The 22,096-nt window shown below is 39.9% G+C and overlaps 1 protein-coding gene across 1 annotated transcript; it reads right to left on the minus strand.

The window, feature by feature from the left end:
• Positions 1-954: 954 nt before the first annotated feature.
• lnpep (leucyl/cystinyl aminopeptidase) lies at positions 955-21,594 on the minus strand. Its single transcript, XM_080034709.1, has 22 exons — positions 21,186-21,594; positions 18,878-18,972; positions 16,153-16,352; positions 14,164-14,275; positions 13,772-14,029; positions 13,443-13,633; positions 13,074-13,212; positions 12,511-12,645; positions 12,266-12,386; positions 12,012-12,163; positions 11,797-11,910; positions 11,555-11,686; positions 11,256-11,387; positions 6,055-6,215; positions 5,876-5,964; positions 5,575-5,758; positions 5,280-5,436; positions 4,543-4,727; positions 3,947-4,108; positions 3,471-3,611; positions 3,297-3,378; positions 955-3,137 (listed from the first exon to the last, which is right to left on the minus strand). Exons 1-22 carry the CDS (start codon positions 21,211-21,213, stop codon positions 3,006-3,008), a joined length of 3,102 nt encoding a protein of 1,033 aa, XP_079890835.1. The 5' UTR covers positions 21,214-21,594; the 3' UTR covers positions 955-3,005.
• Between the last annotated feature and the right edge of the window lie 502 nt (positions 21,595-22,096).

The raw sequence follows: 22,096 nt of genomic DNA on the forward strand, positions 1-22,096 counted from the left end.
TACTGTGATGTCACAGTAAAAGACATCACAGTAATATTTACAAAGAAAGTTTTTTTTTAACCCTATATTTCTCTTTCTGTGATGTCACGAGAAAGAGAAATATAGGGTTAAAAAAAACACTCTTTCTGCCTTTTCTCAGGCTAGGATGAACCGATTTAAAAAAAATTCGCACATTTATACTACATAGGATCTCAGAATTCAATACACCTTCATATTCAAACCTGTGAAGTAGGCCTTTAATATGAAAAACACAAACTCAAAAAAAAAAAAAAAAAAAAATGTTTTTTTTGCGCGCCCCACAGTTTGAAAACCACTGATTTAAAGGATTTGCAGCTTGATTTTTAAAATAGAAACTTTTTTTAAACAACCATTAACATTATATAATAAAGACTAATTGAATCCTCAAGTATGACAAGTCTTGGTGAAACTGCACAAGGAGGAACAGCTATAAAGCCATCCTCAGGTTCAAGTTGTTGACCCAGCATACGGCTTTGTGGACTCTCTTGGGCAGCTTTATCTAATCCACCTTCTTGCATTTCTTCACGTTCCCAGCACAGCAGCATACACTTGCCGCCATATATCGTTTTGCATCTTTTGTTTTTTTCAGCCTTGCTCATGTTTTTTTCAGACTGCATGCTGCTCTTTTGCCCATATTTATTTGGGATCCTCCTGCACTTAGCCAAACGTCTACACTGACTGGTGTCCTTCCACAATTGGCCCTGATCAATATTCTTTATTATTAAGAACAGTGGGAGCAGTACTTTTATTCTATTCTTTGTTCTTTAGTCTATAAGAACACGCTTCGGTGAACTCCCAGAAGTAGTTTTATTTTCGGTTCTGCCCATCCTCTCATGTCGTTTCATGACTCTAAATCCCATTCTATGAACTGTATTTCAATTAAAAAAGAAAAATCCAGCATCTTCAGAAAACAACTTTTATTTATATTTTGTTCACTTGAAGAGCAACACAGATTCAAAAAGCCTTCATCCCAGTGCAAAAACAGACAATCTGATTGGGGTTTCCTGCAAACATGATGCTTTTTCTACTAAAATCACTGGTTCAACAACGCTGACTGAACCCTGTACCTGAACAACATCAGCAACACAAATGCAAATACCAGTTTGACGCAATGTCACAGCATTGTTAAAATATGATGTCGAGGGAGGAATAAGTAATCTGAGAAACTGATGATAACATCCAGACAGATCTATGGCTTCAATAAGATCCTCAAACAGAAAGGTCTGAGTCTCATTGCTGCTTTTTGCCCTCGGTTGGAATGGACAATTCTGTGCTCTTTTATACTGCTGGAGGGTGCAGACAGCCATGCCATATACACATGGTGTCTCTTTTGGTGATTTGTCACCTGCCAGCCAAGGCGCTTCACTTAACGTGAGCCAGGCTTCACTGTCTGCTCCCCTCCTGAAAACTGATATGAAAACCAAAAAAACAAGAGATGCACATGATGACGATGTTAGGGAGGAACCCTAAACAAATTTACAGAATTCTGCAGTAATTTACTTAATTATACTGAATAGCATGACAATGATGGAGCCGACAGGTAAGCAGTTTAACTTTAAATAAAACTCAAGATGAGTGTCCAGCTGTATTTAAATAAATTCATGTAAAAAATTTGAGAGAAACATGTTACCTGTAGACATTCGATAAATAGTTAACCTTCTCTTCACTTACCGAAGCCACAAGGCCCCGGCTTTTTTAACCTTCTGTATTTTGATTTGGCTGATGAGCAACAGCTAAATGGGGCAGGTTAGTTATGCCCAAGATATAGATGTTCTACCATTCGCTTTGTATCTGCAATATGCACATTAGCCCTTAAAACACAAACATTCATCAGAAAATGACCTACGAAGAAATACAGTAAAAGCATTCGACCAAGACTCTTGATAGATTCTTTGAATACATTTCCCTCGTTACACTCTACGGTATATACAAAACAAAAACAAATCTTAAAATAGTTAAAAGTCAAGATGTGTCAAACAATACATCCAGAATTGCATGGAAAAGAGTTGTAGGTTAAAGCATATTTACATTATAATTACAAGTTTAAAAGCACACAGCGTAAAAGAAGGAGTCTGTACAGTGACTGCACTGCAGGCAAAAAAGCAATCAGCTCTAAAATGGGTTTGTATCTGATAGAAGGAGGAAGAAAAGGAAATAAAAACGAACATTTGGCTCCAGTGTGTACTGCATTCTCTCACCTAAGACACATGGGTTGTTGATTCAAACCTACGCCATCTACTGTACACAGTGGGAAGGTTTTTCCAGTACATTCAATTGATGTCAACACAAGTTTGGTATTTTAAGCTACAATCAATCAACCAATCTTCTCACAAAAAAACATGACTTACATAGGAAATGCTTCAGGTTGCAAGAGTAAGAGTTCAGAATGGCACGCAGCTATTTTTTTTTACACAGTGATATAAAGCTTAATTCTAAGAAAGTCTCAAGTACCAGTCATTTCAACTTCCAACCCATCGCTGTGAAATCCATCTGTAGGTTGAGAGAAAGCCCAGGACTGACTGGCAGAACATACATATACTGTATAATGTTTATGTTGACATCGTTCAATCCTGCTTTTTTTGTTTTAAGTGGCAATAACACACCTCATACAGTTCAGTGCTGAGCGAAAGCTGTGTGGGGGGGTGCGAGGCATGATTGTCCGCTCCGGTATGAGGTTTATATGAGAGCTGCAGAGGAGAAGTTTGGGCGTCAGCGATAAGTGTGAGGAGTGTGTGTTTGCATCTGACATCTCCCTGTCAGACACACAATCAGAAGCCACCCTGAGCTAGCAAATACGTCTCCCAGGACCAATCCCGGAACAAGTCTTGTCCACAAAGGTAGAGCACGTCCTCTATGTGCTATGGCCTGGATAAAGGGAGTTAAAGAGACACAGTCCCAAAATAGTGCAAACACCGCTGTTGTCCTGATGACACACACCCCGGGTTGCCTCGTAGTTGGGCAAAGGACTGGGTGAGGCTGCTGCTGCTTTAGAGCCACTTTTGGAGTGAAGGCAGGTTGTTCTCCATCCAGCGCTGGTTCAGCCTGATGGTTTCCAAAGCTTCCTGCACGCTCCTCATCTGAGAGCCGCGCTCCTTCAGATTGGAGAAGAAACCCTGCACCTGCACAACACACACACATACACAATGGTGTTAGCCAGACTAAACTTGCCTTATCACAAAAAAACATAATGTAAACAGTTAACATCTCCCCATAAACAAATGCACAACCCGTTAAATACAATGCAGCATACATGCAAATAAATATATTAGAATACACACCTGATCAAGATGTGCCTGTGTGGAGAAGTGGGAGGTTGCAGACTTGATGATTGACTGGATGGCATAGGAGCCCACAGGGAACCTACAGACACAAAAACAATGATGTCGTTCAATCTTTAAATTTTTACGTGAAATGTTAGATTAAAAAAAACATGAGGCTGACATGAAGCTTACTTTTCTATGAGCCGGTCCCAGTTCTCTTGAATAAAATCCCAGGCAAACAAGTAGCCGGCAAAGCCGTTACACACAGTGCTGATGACCAAAGGCAACTCCTGCGTCTGGATGATGTCCCCCTTCAGACCTGCCTTTAGGAGCCTAGACAGACAGTGAGAAATGTGCTCTTCACATGCTGCTCTCTGCAGAAACAACATTGACTGCACTCACTGCATTATCTTCACGTCCACACAGCCTGGGAATTAATATTTTGTGAAGCCCTTTAATCACTGTTATACTGTATATCACTGGTAGATGAGACCTTTTATGCGTACAATACAGAAATATCGTGGGGACAATAACGTCTAAAGTTATTGGATTCTACGTTTTCTCAACTTTTTGAATGTGATCAGTTGAACATATGCTCAACAAATCATCAGCGGAGAAGGAAAGTGGTTGATGCTTGATGCTGGCCAGAAGCAAACACAAACACTTACCATACTATGCGTCGTGCGTCCTGAGTCGATGCTAGGCCCCGTAGCATTTTTCTCTTCTCTGCATCATAGGTGACATGTTGGTACATATTTAACAAAGTCAACCAATCTTCAGGTGTTTGAGCAGCCACAGTGTATACAACTTGCTGCAGATCGCCTGGAATCCTACAGAAACAATTTAACATAAAGAAACATAGGTTCATTAAATAGAATGCTGTTTTTATAATGAAACTAGCGGGTTCCACTGTAAGGCTTATATACAGTATATCAAGGCTTGTGGCCACTACTGTCTACTTGGGGCATTTTTTCACATTTCAGTCGCACAAAACAGATTTCCCCTTTAAACGTTATGCTTCCTTTTTCTTTTTTTCTAATAATTTTAATTACATTTATATTGAGATTCATAATGGGACTCTTCGGAGAGGCCGAACACCTGGGTTGGATACACAGGACTAAACATTAAATAAAGTAGCTCCACCACGATCACAAACATCAGTGCTACTAATGAGTACTTTTACAAACCGATCATTTTACGTATATTATCCTGATAATACTCAAAGCCATTTAAAATGAAAACGTTTCTTGTGTGCTTTCCGTACCTGAAGGTCCCATTGGATTCATCATACTGCTTGAACATGGCTTTGGATTGGTTAATGCACTTTTCTTGATTCAGACTACAGGCCGTACCTAGCAGGGCTGAGCGCAGCTCCTGTTTAGACACAGTCTCCTCCTCTTCCCATGTTTGTTTGTCCATCAAAGAACCAAAAAGAGTCAGAATAAAGTGCTGTATTATGGGAGAAAAAAAACAAAAAAAAACAGGATACATTAGTACACAGGAATAGTTTAAAGTTCACAAGAACACTTATCGAATAAATTGATTGTAAGGGCTCACTCACACTAGGCAAAGTTGCCCTGTACCGTGCTCAAGCATGATTGTTTGGAAAATAATTGCTTGGGCCTTAAATTTAGGGATCTTTGGGTCAAGTTCAAGGTTGGGTTGGATTATAATTTATAGAAATCGATTTAAAAAATTTAAAAAAAAATTGCATTTTAGTGCAATTAAAAGCTTAATATTTACTGCTTAAGCTTTACTGCTTTCATGTTACTATTAAACATACCACCTCATCTTAATTCCCAATCTAAATAAAACAAGCGGGGGAAAAAAGAGAATTTTAAAAACGGGTGTAATCCAAACTTTTGAGGATTTTAAACACAATATTGTGGATGTATTTTACAGACACTAGTCCTAGTACCGGTAAATTCACAAAATGTATTGAAACCTGATTGAAACCTACATTTCTTAACCAGAAGTTAGTGTCTGCATATGTGAATGTACCTCCATGCGAGCCAAGAGAAGGTGCTCCGGTCTCTTGTCAAGTAACCTATGTATATCGTTGAGCTGTAACAAGCCTTCTGTCACAGGAGCAGTCTCAGTTTCATTGGACAGGTAGTTCAACAGGTTGAGGACTTGACGGAAGGAAACGCGTCCCAGTCTGTTGGTGACACACGGCAGTGAGGGAGACGAAAAGAAAAGTGATGAATGAAAGCATTTTAAAAAGTCAAATAAAGGATTTGGAAAATACGTCACATGCTTCAGTTTATCAAAAATAACAAGTGTTTATGTTATCCACCTGGAGAGAGCAAAGATGTTGTGTATGAGCGAGGCACGGTCCTCCTGTGTAAAAACAGTGAGATTCTTCGACAAAGCCTGAATGAGAGCAGCCCAGCCCTCGTCTCCGTAGTGGACGATGTAGAAGCCTGTGTTTTTGAAGTTCAGCTTCACCCACTTGACACTTTCTGGCAGCTTAAGAGTCCCTGAAAACACACACGGACAGGTGCACACACACACACACACACACAAATAATTGACCATTTTCCAGTACACAGAGACTCGAGGACTTGATGCTGCAGTTTTAATACTTTGGGCTTTACCTGACTTTGTCTTCAAGGTGAACACCTGTCTACACTCGGCGGCCAAACTACAGCTGTCGTTTATGTACGTCACTGGAATATTCCACAAGCTAAAAGAGAGTGCAAATACAGTGTCATACAGTACAGTACATACAGCTGTGTGTTTCTATACTCTGTGTGTGTGTGCTGAGGCCACCCACCTGGAAGTGTGCGTGGCATTGTCACTTGTTAGCAGGAAGTGCTCCTGTGTGAGGGTGACCTCATCTCCTGTGCGGTTTACGGTGACCAATGGGAAGCCTTTCTGTGATGTCCATGAGCTCATCATCTCTGACACGTTCTGGTGCTGCGTCGAGATATCCACCTGAGGACAAGACAAGTGAGCAGTCAAATGTCAAGATGATTGTGTTTTCTTAAATTATGAAAAAGAAAATGAGTGGGAGTAGTTTTCAGATGTATCGGAAGTTTCAGGTACAACAAGTACAATTTTGAATAAAAAATAAATGATACCCTCAAAAAGTTACAGAACTTACAGATCTTAGCGATGTATTTTGATAAACAGAAACCTGCATTCTCTATGCATTGTTATATGTCTGACTCTATAACGTCTGCAAAATCTACTTTTCTTATTTTGCCGTTTGATTGACCTTTTTAAGACTTATAGACTTTGAGCACTGGCAGCTGTTAACAGAATTTAATTTGCTTTATTGTATAATATTTTAATGCACAATTAGGGTTGCAAAATTCCGGGAATTTTCAAAGTTGGAAACTTTCCATGGGAATTAACGGGAATTTATGGGAATTAACGGGAATTTTGGGAATTAACGGGAATAAACGGGAATTTACTAAATTTAAAGCAACCCAAATGCACTAAATTCTCCTAACTATGTTATTTCAGTCCAGGCAAACGTTCTAGACTGTAAAAAGCAGTTTTTTCAACTAAGTTTTAATATATTTATGAACATTTAATTTAAAATCAGATTTTTTTTTAAAGTTTATTGAGATACCGAACTTGATATCATAAATTGATTTTTACTAGACCAGGTTTACAGAGGCTTAAGCTTTGATTTTAAATATAGTTGGGGACAATATATTTTAGCATAATCTTGACTAAAACAACCAGATTTTATGCAAGTACACTTGGCAAATTGCACATAGCACACATCCTACTGCAGGGGTACTGAGGCCACGTCCCCTACATGCTCTGTGCATTCCTCCATCACATGGTGGGGGGGCATTTGACTTTATTTATTGAATGGGGTCAGACATATGAGTAATAATTTACTCAACATTCATCTTTTTGTTGTTCAGTGAAATTATTCATTGTTCATAAAATAATCAAAACTTGATAAAGTTCTTCTTACAAATAAATCTGTTCAAATGTAATGTTTTTTGATTGTATTATTTTGCATAGATGTCTGCCTATGACCAAACATAGTGTTAAAAAGTTTAGATTTATGGTTGGTTATGAAAAAAAAATCATTTAAATTACCGCCATTTTGTTAATTCCTATAATATCCAATTTTGAATATTCCCAAAATTCCCGAGCGAAAGTTCCCGTGGAAAGTTTCTGGAAACTTTCCGGTAATTTACCGGAAACTTTCCACCCCTTTGCAACCCTATGCACAATACATGCTTTCTGGCTGTTGAACTTTGTCCCAGTAAACTTAAAGAACTCCAAAGTGTTTTGCTACAAGTTGTTGTTTAGCCTTGAAGAAGAAACTGCCTAATAAGATTTTGGCACAATACAGAGGTATGACGCATTCATGTGCACAATAGTTGAGGAGAAAAGACTCCCTAAATTTCCCATATCCTGTTATCTGCCTAATTAAAAATGTTTCTGCTTTCGCCAGCAAAACGGGCTGGACACACAAACCGAGTGTATACACCTACACATTTCTCGGACATATAATCCCATGTACACTGTTCATTTCTTTGTATTCAATCATGTAAGCCCACTTGTGATACATGTTGTTTGACCCTTGTATGCTGTTTGCAAGTAAATTTCACCTGCTTTCAAGAAGGCCTGATTCAGTTTCAATTATTCAAATACTTGGGTAAATAATTCTAGTAACAAATGGTCCTTCGAGTTGCCGGATCCAACATCCTCTTCTCTGGACAAGAAGAGCCTGCACGTGAAGACGGGGGAGTCTGGGACTCTCCACAGAAGACCTCCAGCCCGTTGCTACAGGGAGAGGCCGTCAGCAGACTCTACTTGGACGGAGAGGGGGTGACGGAATCCAGAGCCTGAGCGAATCGAGGCTTTCTTGAAATCAGGTGAATATTAACAGCTGATTTTGTTTTATATTTGTGCTTACATAGAGACGAGTAAGGTAACTACTGGCTTACATAGAGACGAGTAAGGTAACTACTGGCTTACATAGAGACGAGTAAGGTAACTACTGGCTTACATAGAGACGAGTAAGGTAACTACTGGCTTACATAGAGTGGTTTGAACAGGGTTCAAGTCCCTGTTCGGGCCCCACGTTGGGGTGCCAACCTGTAGTGTTTGGGAAGATGCACTAGACACAAACCTATCTCAACCTGTAGTGTTTGGGAAGATGCACTAGAGACAAACCTATCTCAACCTGTAGTGTTTGAGGAAATACACTCACAACAAATAAAGTCTCAAAGATGGCCATTAGTGTGGGATTCGGCGCATTCCCTTTTATTCAGATGTTGATGTCTGAAAAAACCAAGTCTAGCAGTTATCTTTTGTTTCATGACACTAGGAAGTTAGAATAAAACTGAGAGTTTAACTTATGAAAACAATTGGTTGCGGTTGAAAAAACTACTGTTAGACATCATACGAGTGTTTATGAAGTTTCACTGTTTAGGAAGGACAAAAAGCTGTGATTAGTGTTAAAGGGGGGTCACTAAGAAAAAAAAAACTTTTCACATGATGTTTGCTAGGTGTTTAGTAAGTAAGTAAGTATATAAGTAAAGCTTATTCATTTAGTCTTACTACTAACAGTTTAGGGAGCATCAAATAGAGGGTTCTAGTTTTAAATTGGTGAATTTTGTTAATCAATTGGAGGGAATAGGGGTGTTCACCCTGTTTAAATAGATTACTGGGTAATTTGATATTAGATTTTACATTTTAAAAATTAAATTACTTGTAAAATGGATACATTTGATATAAAAATAAGCAAAGACCAGCTTAAAAGCCTCCTTAAGACAAGTGAAGAACTAACATCTCAACTCCGGCAGCTAGTTACAGCCTGTGAGGAGGTTGTAATTAACAATGAGGTAATTCACCCGACAGCTGAAAGAGCCAGCAGAGAAAAAGAGTTTAATAGAAAGCAATGGAAAGGTGGGAAAGACAGAAAGGCCAAAGAAAAAAAAAAAACGAACTGGGTGTTTCAATTGTGGCCAAAATGATCACTGGTACCGCGAATGCCCCCACCCTAGAAGGGAGAGAGAGCATCAGGAAAAGAAAAGGGATTCTGACTAGATCAGAATCCAAAAGATATGTTATGATGACTGTTTTTGTCTAAAAGCTTTAAAGTTTAGAGCTGAATATCTCGCCAATCCAAGCCCCATAGTAAACCTTAAAGATTAAAGGTGCAGTCAATCATTTGAAGTCCCAGCATAAACTTACAAAAAGCGTCCTTTTGTGTTCTTTTTATGAAAATGTTCACTAAAAAGAATTGTTCAATGCTTTTGATTTGAACTACAAGTTAAAAGGGATTTGTGTGCTGAACAACGTGATCATAATGTGTTATGTGATAGATGAAATGCATATTTGAAAAGAGAGAAGGAGAGAGCACATGTAAAAAATGTGTGTGGGAGACGCAGTCTCTGTGAGGTGAAAAATGGGAGTATCTGAAGGAAAATGTGTGTGTGTGATTCAGTCCCATTCAGAAAAGGGAGGGCCTGCCTGCCTGTGTGTGCTTGAATGCTGCCCAAACACAGACAAAAAATGTGAACTGAAGAATGAAATCAAACCTATCCTAAAATGTTGTTGTGCGTTAATTGTGACATCTAGAGCAAGCAAAATGGATAGGATGATATTTTAGAAACAACCCTGGCAGAATGATGAGCATTTCTTTTGAGAACATGTTACTGCTCAAATTCATTCTGTTTCAGATGCAAGGAGAAGACGAAGCTGACCATGCTTCAATAAGGACACATTGGACACTGAGGAACAATCTGAATAGGTTATGGTAATGCCTAACCATTCCCCCAGTGACTGTGATATGAAGGACACTTTGCGTCAGAATGCCACAAAAGGACTTGTTGACCATCAAGACGATCTTGGTTCCTGTTCCCTGGCTTCTGCAAAAGACTGTCCTCTCTGAAACTGTACATAGACGATGTTGCACCAGTACACAAACTTGCATTTTCACAACTGTGATGTTGATGTACTTGATATTATTCTGCTTGACTGAAATATATTTACTCATATGCTTTGCCCTTTTGCTTTGAAGTGTTGCAAAAAGTTGCATTAAATATTATAAAAAGGGTGGAATGTTAACAGAATTTAATTTGCTTTATTGTATAATATTTTAATGCACAATACATGCTTTCTGGCTGTTGAACTTTGTCCCAGTAAACTTAAAGAACTCCAAAGTGTTTTGCTACAAGTTGTTGTTTAGCCTTGAAGAAGAAACTGCCTAATAAGATTTTGGCACAATACAGAGGTATGACGCATTCATGTGCACAATAGTTGAGGAGAAAAGACTCCCTAAATTTCCCATATCCTGTTATCTGCCTAATTAAAAATGTTTCTGCTTTCGCCAGCAAAACGGGCTGGACACACAAACCGAGTGTATACACCTACACATTTCTCGGACATATAATCCCATGTACACTGTTCATTTCTTTGTATTCAATCATGTAAGCCCACTTGTGATACATGTTGTTTGACCCTTGTATGCTGTTTGCAAGTAAATTTCACCTGCTTTCAAGAAGGCCTGATTCAGTTTCAATTATTCAAATACTTGGGTAAATAATTCTAGTAACAGCAGCATTGTTGAAAACTTCCACCTCACCTCCATAAGCAGAGGCAGCTAACGTTAATGAGCTGGCAGACTGCTGTTAAACTGAGGGCATCGGATTCAGAAATCCTTTGAAAGCAATTATCTAATCTGCTGTCTGTATCATACAGTGTCCTGCATACACTGGAGTAAGTGAAAAGAAGAACTGTCTTTAAGGACCATTACATTATTATCAACTACTATCCCAAGTCAATTACTGCATTTTAAGTTAATAATGGTGCTCCGCTGCCAGTGCTCTGTGATGACCCATTATGTGACCAAAGGAAAACTAGCCAAATGCAGCAGATGTCAGATGGCTGGGCTGACAGATTACAGGGGGAGACTAAGTGTTAAATGTAGCAATTAACTACTAATGTCCCCACACCAAATAACAGAAACACACACACACACACACACACACACACCTCTGTAAGGCAGTTCCAGAGGTCGTCTGTGTCTGTGTTGAAACCTCTGAACTCATTCAGGTATTGAATGATACCCTTTTTGAACTGTTCCCCTGGTAGGGAGGCACTCAGCATCAGGAGAATGGATGCACCCTGGAAGACAGAGGCACACGGTTCGACACACAGTGTAGAACAAACAGTCACGACTGAGTGCAAAGTCAGGTGGAGAAATGTATTCGCTTGATATGGAAGTTCAGTGACTCAACTAACATTGCATCTATAGTCACTTATCCACTTATAAACTATATATAAAAGTGTACCTTTTCATAGGAGACCGAGTCAAACATCTCTTCCACCTGCTCCGGCGTATTAACCTCCGTCGACACAGCGTGGGTGGAGTTTAGTGCATCTTTGTCCATGGCTCTGAAGCGCACGGCCAAGAACAAATTGCCCTGCGAAACAAGCGGAGATCTTACTGCTGAGGCACACAGTTCTATACAAAAATGTTTCTGCTTCAAAATATGTGAGGATTCCTTTATTTTGACTCCACATGTGAACTTACAATTTCCAGCTGGGGCAACACTGTCTGCAGTGACGTGTACTGCATGTAAGTGGCAAAGCCTTCATTGAGCCACAGGTCATTCCACCAGCGCATCGTTACCAAGTTTCCAAACCACTGGGGAGTCGGGGACACATCATCAGAAATAGATTAGCATCTGCCTATAGCGTGTTCATCTTATCTGCTGCATTCACCAACACACAAACAAATACACCTACCTGATGAGCCAGCTCATGCGCTACGACAGAGGAAACTACTTGTTTGTCCAGAGGAGAGGACTGATTGCTAACGAGCAGGCTGGTCTCTCTGAAAGTGATGAGTCCCCAGTTCTCCATGGCTCCAGCTAGGAAGTCTGGGATGGCTACTAAGTCTGAAAAAAGAGAGATGGGTTTGTAAAAGGTGGAAGAAAAGAAAGAACAATTGGAGGAGGAGGATAAAATAACATAACATGCAAGTGCCTGTGTGTGCCCACCTAGTTTTTTGAGAGGGTAGTTAATTTCAAAGAAGTTATTGTAGAACTCCAGCAGTTTGGAGGCTGTGTCCAGAGCATAGTCAGTGTGATCCTTCTTCTCTGGCACAGAATAAACAGACACCTGAAACACACGCACACAGACACACACACAGTTTATCAGCAACAATACAACCTCACTGAATACTACATGCAATGTTACAGCCAGCACTGAAAGCAAACAGGAGACATATCCGTGTCAGACCTACCAGAGTTTCTGAGACATTTTTGCTGATAGGGGCGAAGTTAGCAACAATGAAGGCCACCAGGTAGGTGCTCATGTTGACACTGGTCTTTTCAAACTCATCTTGCTGCAGGCCATTGGGCAATGGAGTAGTTTTAGCCTAAAACACACAGCATAAGGAAGAGGTCACTCCCAGCCGATGTTGATAATATACTCAAAACTTACTCCAACGTGAGTCCATAGTTAGATACACAATGATTTCGCCAGGCAAGGAGCCAAACTCTATTTCATCTGGCACAGACACTGCTAAACCTGGTTTCTAGCTCACTAAATTAAACCTATTAATTGTTTTATTATCAAAGATCCATTTACATTTCTTTAATTTAAAATAAACTGTGTGACATTTTTAGATTGGGACGTCGGTGTTTTTAGTTTTAAATCTCAAGACTTGCTTTCAATCACTGCCAGCCATTATATCTGGATTATGAGCAGAATACATACAAATAAGCACAAACACATTAGGTGGGGTGTTTAAACAGGTGTTATCATTCTGGTAAAACAACCAGGTTTTGGATATTGTTTAAGTACCTTAGGCATGTTGGAAAGAGTCATGTGGTCTGGTTTTCTGCTGATTTTAATGAGGAAGGTGGCTTTGAAAGATGGTTCATCAAAGCAAGGAAAGGCCTTCCTGGCTGACAGTGGCTCAAACTGGGTTGCAGCTAGGACCCTTGGGACAAGAGGGAGATGGTCAATTTAAAATAGCAAGTAACATAAATTGTGTGTAATCACATATTTCCTTTTTCTAATTGTTATCAAATAACTGCTTTGTTACGAGGCGGGTCATGAGTCAAGCCAAAGATCACACGATTAGCTGTGAAGAAACCCACTATTTTCCTGTCCTAACTCACAGCATATATTTCAGCTGTTGATACAGCACAGCCAATTAGCCAAGTGTACCTTTTGTTTCCATCTTTATCAATATATGAGCTGTTGTAGAAACCATCGTAGGTGTGTGACAGGTTGGCAGAGTAATCCAGGGTCAGAACACAGTAGTGGCCTGCCTTCAGCTCCTCGGTGAATTGAACAGCTATCTGCTGGTTGGGTTTGTACTCCAGTACAGTCACATCACTGGCCTGGCCATCACCAAGCTGGAAGAGGAAAAGACTAAATGAATCATCAACTACCAGACAACATGAACAATAGGTTAAACGTTTGAATCACAGAAGGAAAAGTTAAATCTATTTAAACTCTTTCATCAGTACACAAACCATTTCTCAATCCGTTACCTTGAAGACAGCTTTGGTGATGTTGAGATTAGCACTGTGCAGGACAATGCGCTTGGTGTTGTGAAGCACAGACATGCTGATGACAACGCTCCCGGTGAAGGTCATACTGTCGAGGTCGGGTTTCAGCGTGAGGTCGTAGCTGAGAGGGCGTATGCTACGAGGCAGACGGAACTGGGCCCAAGGAAAGAGTTCACCAGTAGTGGAGTGAGGGAAGACCGGCTCAATGGGAGCAGTCTTGTTCGGCTTACGGCATCCCATCTGCAGAGAGGGGTGGAGGGTCAGGGTCAGCCAGGGTTAATGGGTGTGACGAGAGAAGTGTGTTGAAGGAGAACTATATAGCTATATCTTCACACATGCTTAATCTCAACACAACAAGTAGATACTTTTCTTACCCTGGTAAATGTGCATCCGGGTAAGAAGTACAGTACCATGGTCATTGAGGCCACTACCACCAGGAATAACACACACACAACCATGGTACGGGCTGAGGGTTTCGAACATTGCCTGAGAGCAAAAAAAAAAAGGTTTACCATGATCCCCTTTGACTCATTTACAAATGCAAGGTGACAAGGAGACGCAGTGTTTATGAAAAACCGGAGGATGGTATGGACACAACGAACATAAAACTCTAACTTGTTACTCTGTTGCTCAACTCTTATCTAGTCTTATATTTGGTGTTCACACATACTGAATGTTTTGGCCGATTGATTAAAATTTTATTTTTTGTATTACATTTACGTGCACCAAGTCTTTCTTAAAAGTCTTGCTTTTTTTTTTTTTACCTGATCAGTTGCCAATGACAATTGTTTCTCTATAGAAAAAAAAATCGTCATCTTAATTAACACAGATCCATTTCTTTACTCTGCAAATGAAACAACAATGTTTCCGACAGGACTTTTAATGTACCTGCAGGAAATATATAAATCCGCAATGACAGCTGTTCACCAACACTTCCGCAGGGTGGTTTTATTATGCTAAGTAAATGTTTGTCAAAGATGAGGTCAGGAAAGAAATACATTTATAAAAAGATAAGCCATGGAGCTGTACTTGCTGCTATAGGTGTATTAAGTTACTAGCTCGATAAAGCTATATATTTCTGAATTCAACATGTGTATCACCACACACTCCACCAAAACTAATCACAGAACCTGTTCCATATAATAATACATGATGATTACTTATGCAGCACTACTTTGTGACAAACAAAAAGGCATCTAGGCATACGGCACAACATACAAGATTATTAATGTTCAGAATATTCCTCCTTCATTACCGCTTTCACTAGAAAAGAAATGTGTAGAAAATGAGCATGTCTCTAAAAACCTTGTTGAGCTACTCACTTAAGAAGGACAGCTTTTAATTTCAATTGTGTTTAGAATAATTCAATTATTGTTATCATAAAAGTTTATTAATGTACAGAATATTATATATCAGTGATTCTTGAGAACTGGGACAAAAGGCTGCTGTAACTGCTGTTATCTTTAAAAATAAAAATATTTAAAATTGTAGATGTTATTAGGGATTAAGAATAGAATGTCTGGAGCACAATTATCCCCTTAAATTTGATTTTATCATTATTATGTCAAATATATGACACTTGTTATCTTGTCACGACGTCCAAAACAGTGTGTCCACAGAGAGGGTTTCAATCTTTCATATGCATTAAAACCTATTAAAAATGTAATTTAATGATTAAAAGTGTTTTTTTCATCAAAAGCAACACTAAATAATCTCTCATATCAATAACAACTGTTTGTCTTCAACACATTCATGTTTTATATGGTTTCAAAGTGGTGGGACACTTTTTGTCACCAACGTCAGACAATCCATTAAAATGTAAGAAAATCTGCCAAAATAAGCGGCAGCTGTCACTATGAAGGACCTCTTGTCACATTCTACCTCTGCAGAGTACATTAGAGTCAGACAAGCTCTGATAAGTGTTGTAGTTTTAGAATATTTTACATTCCAAATCTTGAAAGTCCTGCGTCACAACCATGATACGTCAACACCGACTTACAATTTCTGAAGAAGTTATTTGAAATGTTCATAGTAGTTCATACTAGCACCTAACATCAACAGAAAAACCAAATTGCTGTCAGAAAAGAAAAATGTGGAATTGATAAACACACACCTGTTATTTAATATAAAAAATGCTGGTATTGATAAAAATGAATTAATAATGGTTAAACTAAATAAAATTCAATAATGCTCAACGGGTTCACAAACTTTCAAGCAGCACTGTATGTTGGATACGTACATGTAATTTAATTTGCCTAAACATATGGTTTGTATTTTTTCAACAGTGCACCCTGTTTTGTCCCACTTCTCAAGAATCACTGATTTTTATTATATTCAAATGATGGCCTTTGTCTGTGCTTTACCTGGGTGGAGCCTGTCTGGTGTAGGCAGAAGCTGATCTGAGAGCGGAGCTACGGTTCATGAAGGACATGCCCAGCAGACGCGCTGAAGACTCACAATCCTCCTCGTCATCATCCATGTCATTCTCTCCCAGGCCTCGCACCAGCAACCGCGAGCTCCGAGGCTCATAGGTCACATCGTCAGGGTCAAGGGCAGGAAACGCCTGCAGAGAAGCACGTATTACAGTACACACTGTTATTCTCTTCCAGGCAACTCTGTGTGTCAGACTTGCCTGGTCATGTTAAGTTAACAGCTGAGTTGCCTTGCAGGTGGATTGATGCCCAGGGTCAGATGTCACATTTTAAAGGAGAGTGATGGTATAGAGGCGGGAATAACTGAAACTATACTGGACAGCGAGGGGTGTGTCAATAAAGAGTTATAAGACGGTCAAACATAAGGTTGATAAGTCTTTGTTTATGAGGTGTTATGACACATTATTTCTGTACTAAGAGAGGATAATCCTTCATAAGTCCCACAGCAGGGAATTTTGCAGCTTTTACCAGAGGCTGAATGGGGTAAATGTATAGCTCTGAAGAGAAGATATCGATACCATTAAACACACCAAATTGTAGGTATCCTCATCCAGCTACACTCAACAAAAATATAAACGCAACACTTTTGTTTTTGCTCCCATTTTTCATGAGATGGACTTAAAGATCTAAAATTCATTCCAGATACACAATTGTACCATTTCTCTCAAACATTGTTCACAAATCTGTCTAAATGTGTGATAGTGAGCACTTCTGCTTTGCTGAGATAATCCATCCCACCTCACAGGTGTGCCACATCAAGATGCTGATCTGACATCATGATTAGTGCACAGGTGTGCCTTAGACTGTCCACAATAAAAGGCCACTCTGAAATGTGCATTTTTTTGCTTTATTGGGTGTCTGGGGACTCAGAACCAGTCAGTATCTGGTGTGACCACCATTTGCCTCATGCAGTACAATACATCTTCTTCGCATAGAGTTTATCAGATTGTCAATTGTGGCCTGTGGAATGTTGGTCCACTCCTCTTCAATGGCTGTGCGAAGTTGCTGGAGACGGCTTATGGTGGAGAAATGAACATTCAATGCACGAGCAACAGATCTGGTTGACATTCCTGCTGTCAGTGTAACCCGGTTGAAATAAGAGTTTATTGTTTGAATTTGGGTATAAAAGAGAGAGAAGAAGACGGCGTGGAGGCTGAGCTGGTGAGAGGCAAAGACGAGGGTAGGAAACGTAGCTCACGTTTCCGTAAATAAGGAGTCAGTTGTAGTTTATTTAAAGTTGATGGCATATCAGCCCCAAAAACTGCAAGTGTTCCTGCCTGATAGTGCATGCTGCCGTATCGTTCAGCACGGACGTTACTAGAAGCTGCATGAAGCTCCGGAGCAGTTAGTTAGCCCAGTTAGCTGAGAGGAGTCGTCATTAGCTAAACCAGCCAACAGCCCGACGCCACTGGACCTGCCGTGGACCACCGGCCAGATAGCGGGTGTAGCCACGTGGATGCTACACCTTCCTCTGGTGAAGAGGACTCTGCCTCTTGTTTCCCTTTTCCCCCGACCGTGAACTTCCGCAGACATTCGAAATGGACGTTGTGAGTAAAGTGGTGTAGCTCAAAGGAGCGAAGAGGACTAATCGTCAACAGGCCTGCAACGGGGGTGTTTGAAAGGACTATTTTCTTTGTTTAGTAATATTATATGCCGGCTTAGTTTAGGTACATTCTTGTTTAAGCTGTGGTATAACAAAAAGGGTTGAATTGTATGCCCATTAATTTTGTATTTTATTTTATAAGAAAATTAAGTAAACATTTAATTACTTACCCTTTTGTTTGTCTGTTTACTCCTAGGGGGAATTGTTTATATGGTGCATGTTTAAGAATATTAAGGGTACTGTTGTCATAGGTATAAATATATATAGGGAATCCAAACTAATATTGAAGAAAGAAAGTTGGGTTAAAGAACCTAGGGCCCTGCCCTCTATATTTTTGGGGTAAAAGGGGCTACATCAGCATGCCAATTGCACGCTCCCTCAATGCTTGTGGCATCTGTGGCATTTTGCTGTGAGACAAAACTGCACATTTCAGGGTGGCCTTTTATTGTGGACAGTCTAAGGCACACCTGTGCACTAATCATGATGTCAGATCAGCATCTTGATGTGGCACACCTGTGAGGTGGGATGGATTATCTCAGCAAAGCAGAAGTGCTCACTATCACACATTTAGACAGATTTGTGAACAATGTTTGAGAGAAATGGTACAATTGTGTATCTGGAATGAATTTTAGATCTTTAAGTCCATCTCATGAAAAATGGGAGCAAAAACAAAAGTGTTGCGTTTATATTTTTGTTGAGTGTAAATTTAAGTTCCCTTTTGCTTAAAGTTAATTCTTACAGTGTTGACTGTAGATGGTTGCAGCTGACTGATCTAAAATAATTTATAAACCAGAGAAAGCGGTTCTGAACTGAAAGTGTGCTGTCACAAGCTTCACAGTCTAACCACAAGTGTAGGCCACGCTCCATTGAACTGATCCTTGTTTGTATTTTGCTCTGATCTCTTCAATTTATCTGTTTTAATAATGAATGCACTTGTGTGTGCAAATATGCATTCTTTAATATGTATATATAGCGCATATATTGACACAGGCTGGTCCTTGAAACGGGAGGCGTGCTGCATAGCATGCATAGCACAAGCTGACATAGGCATACCGGAAATGCAGCCGAGTCCTTGGCCAAATCCACCACATCAGGCTCTTCTTCAAACATGCTGTTCTCAATCATGTTCCTCGGCAGGTTGGCCCGCTCTGCAACACACAGACAGGAAGAGAAATCAGACGAATGACTCTCAAAAAAAGGGAAATGACACAAGAGAGAGAACCAAATCAAAAGAGTTGTATTCTTTGACACACTCACGCTGGCTGCACTGTATCACGTAAACATATATGGCCCGTTTTTGGAAATTCAGAGCAGTGGCAAGCCTTTTTTTTTTTAAACACAAAGGACGGTTATTGTAACAGAATGTGAAAGCTACATAAAGCCTTGTTTAAAAAAGGCACTGACTAGGTTTCGTTAGTTTCCTGTCACTATACCTCCTGCAGTATTTCCTGGTGCTTTGACCTACAAAGCATTGGTTTCGTCAGGCCCCTGAGACAGCTATGTTTAAACTCTTGTATAACAAAATCTCTTAAGAACCAAAATGGCTTTAGTTTCTTCACAGCTGATTCATTAAACTGCAGTGGTCAAACAATAACTTCCCTCAGAAAGATAAAAACAAATAGAATACATATTCCTCATCTGGCAGCGTCACAGGCTCCTGCAGTTTACAAAAGTCTGTACTTCCCTAAACTTAAACTGCGTCTTCAGCATCGTGAGAAGAGTTATGCCTCGTCTCACAAGATTCACGTGGCAGACGGAGTGTCCCCTCAGTAATTCCTTAAACAATTGGAGGCATGTTCAACTTCCTGATTTAATAATAATGTAGGTAGTGAAACACTATGCAATGCAAGTCTCCTATTTTGCCTAATGTTCCATTCATGGTTTTGCAGGCTAAGGACAATGCAATTTTAGACTTAATGGATGAAGGATGTGTGTGGAAAACACACACACACACAGATAGATAGACACAGAGAGAGAGAGAGAGAGAGAGAGAGAGATAGACAGAGAGAGAGAGAGAGAGATAGAGAGAGATAGAAGACAGTTTTCATACAGCAAACAATGGCTGCCAAACCAACGGGAGCTCCCCAGATAAGACAAGAGCCCAGAAATGCATGAGGTGAATTTTGTTCCTTGTCCGTCCTGTAAAGTGTTTGTGATAAGACTGTATGGACTGTCACCATGTCTCTGTCTGGACCACACTTCTCTGGTATGAATGTGTCTATTAATAGGCAAGAGCTAAGTAGTAGGTAATGTGCAGAGGATATGATTAAAAAGAATAAGACCACCCGTAAAAAACACATCAAATCGATTGTTATGACTTGTTTACTCAAGAGTCAAAACATTTATCAACCCCACCATTGAGTCACAAAATCAGCTCTGGTAAGAACAGACATCAGATACACTAAATAGAAGAAGAATACACTTATATATTGGTTAATTAGTCATAGTAATAAAAAAGTTTTCTCTATTATCTGATCAAATTGTATTGTGAAATGTAACTTGAGGCTTCTACTAAAAGAAAAAAAGCACACACACACACACACAAACAAACACACACACACACACACACACGTAACAAAACAGGAAGTCTAACGTCTGTGATTTGGTGATTACTTCTTCCAGGCTGACTAACCAGCAATAAAATACCATGCGCTGAAGAGAACAGGTTTTTTTTTAATAGCTTTTTAACTGGCAGGTTGTGTTTGTTTTAATAATGCCCTGTACTGTAGAAGCCCGGGACCAGAGCAGGGGTTATAAAGCAGCTGGGCATGACTTATCAGCTCCCCACACAGAAGAAGAAAAAACACACAGCTATTATCAAACCAAAAGGCCTTAATCAAGCAAACAGTGCAGCTGTGTTTGAACCAGTCTATGGTTTTAACAGACTTTAACTCGAGTCTTTTAATAGTGGCTTACTGGGTTTCTGGCAAGAGTCAAAAGACAGTCAGTGTTCTAGCTATTAATACATTAATACATTTAATACGGGCTTTGTTCTGTTCAAATTCAATCAAATGGCCCATGAATAAACTTAAATGTCACACAACAACAGCCCATTCTACGTTGTGAGACAATTCCGTGCAGGGAAATGTAATCATCCAACTGTATGACCGTCACCAGACTGACACTGCGATGTAATTTAGCCCCTGGCAATCCCTTCGCTGTTTAAGAGACACCAATCACTCAGTAAACATTGAGGTAGCTTTCATTGAGCTTGTCAAAAGTCAAATCCAGCCCTCTTAAGATGTGCCCTCGGTTGAATGTCACTCTGTGTGCGCCTGCTGCTAATGTTAGGTATGCTAGCATGCTGCTGTTAGCTTGCTGTCACTGTCTGTCAGTCTGTTAAACCATCTTCCCTCCTTACCTGCGCTGTTGCTGTCGAAAGGATCCATGGCTGGTTGAGCTCAAACAGCTCCTCACGTCCACAACAAGGAAGCCGTCACACGTCTACAGGCAGCTCGACTGAAGCTGATGTTTTTTTGTCGCTGGCCACAACCCACAAACCCTTTCAGATGCTCACAACAAACAGCAGCAGTCTGTCCTCACTGTTAGCTACGTGGTGGTGCTAGCTCGAAACTAGCCAACTTCTGACAATTGCAACTGACTGAAAGACATTCAGTTAGCTAACATTAGCTCGTTTCCATAACTTTACAGGCCATAGCTGCTTTGACGACTGAGACACGTGGGTCTAAAAAAATAAAATTGCACCTTATTCTAAAGTATGTAAACAAATCTTACTGTGACATTTTCGGTAAACAAACCAACAAGCATATGACACTTTCGTTCCTCGCAGAACAGTTGTTGAGAGCCTCCCATCGAGATAACTTCCTGACATCCTATTGGATGTTAGGATGAAAGGGGCGGACCGCAAAACGCAAGCGCACAGACACACGCACACACATATACCTCCTTTTATATACTTCAATATAGCCTTCCTTCGTTTTATATACATTGTTGCACGGATGTCAGTCAACCTCAACGAATAACCCGTCCCTAACCCTTTCACACTTGTTATGTGACTTTGAAACGTATTGTTGTGAATGCTTTAAGCATAAACAATAAATATAATTCAATTTCTGTACATTTTTCGATCAACTGCAAACCCTGAATTCTTATGAGGCCTGAAACCACATAACTCAAGCTCCCATATCAAGCCTTACTTTTTTTTCCCCTTTCAAATCTTCTACTTCCCCACTTTGAAGTGTATCTCCTTTGACACACTTTCAGCTACACAAAGTGCAGTTAAATATATATATATTTTTTTTAGACAATAGA

Source organism: Ammodytes marinus (assembly GCF_949987685.1).
Source record: "Ammodytes marinus genome assembly, chromosome: 2".
Lineage (NCBI taxonomy): Eukaryota > Metazoa > Chordata > Actinopteri > Uranoscopiformes > Ammodytidae > Ammodytes > Ammodytes marinus.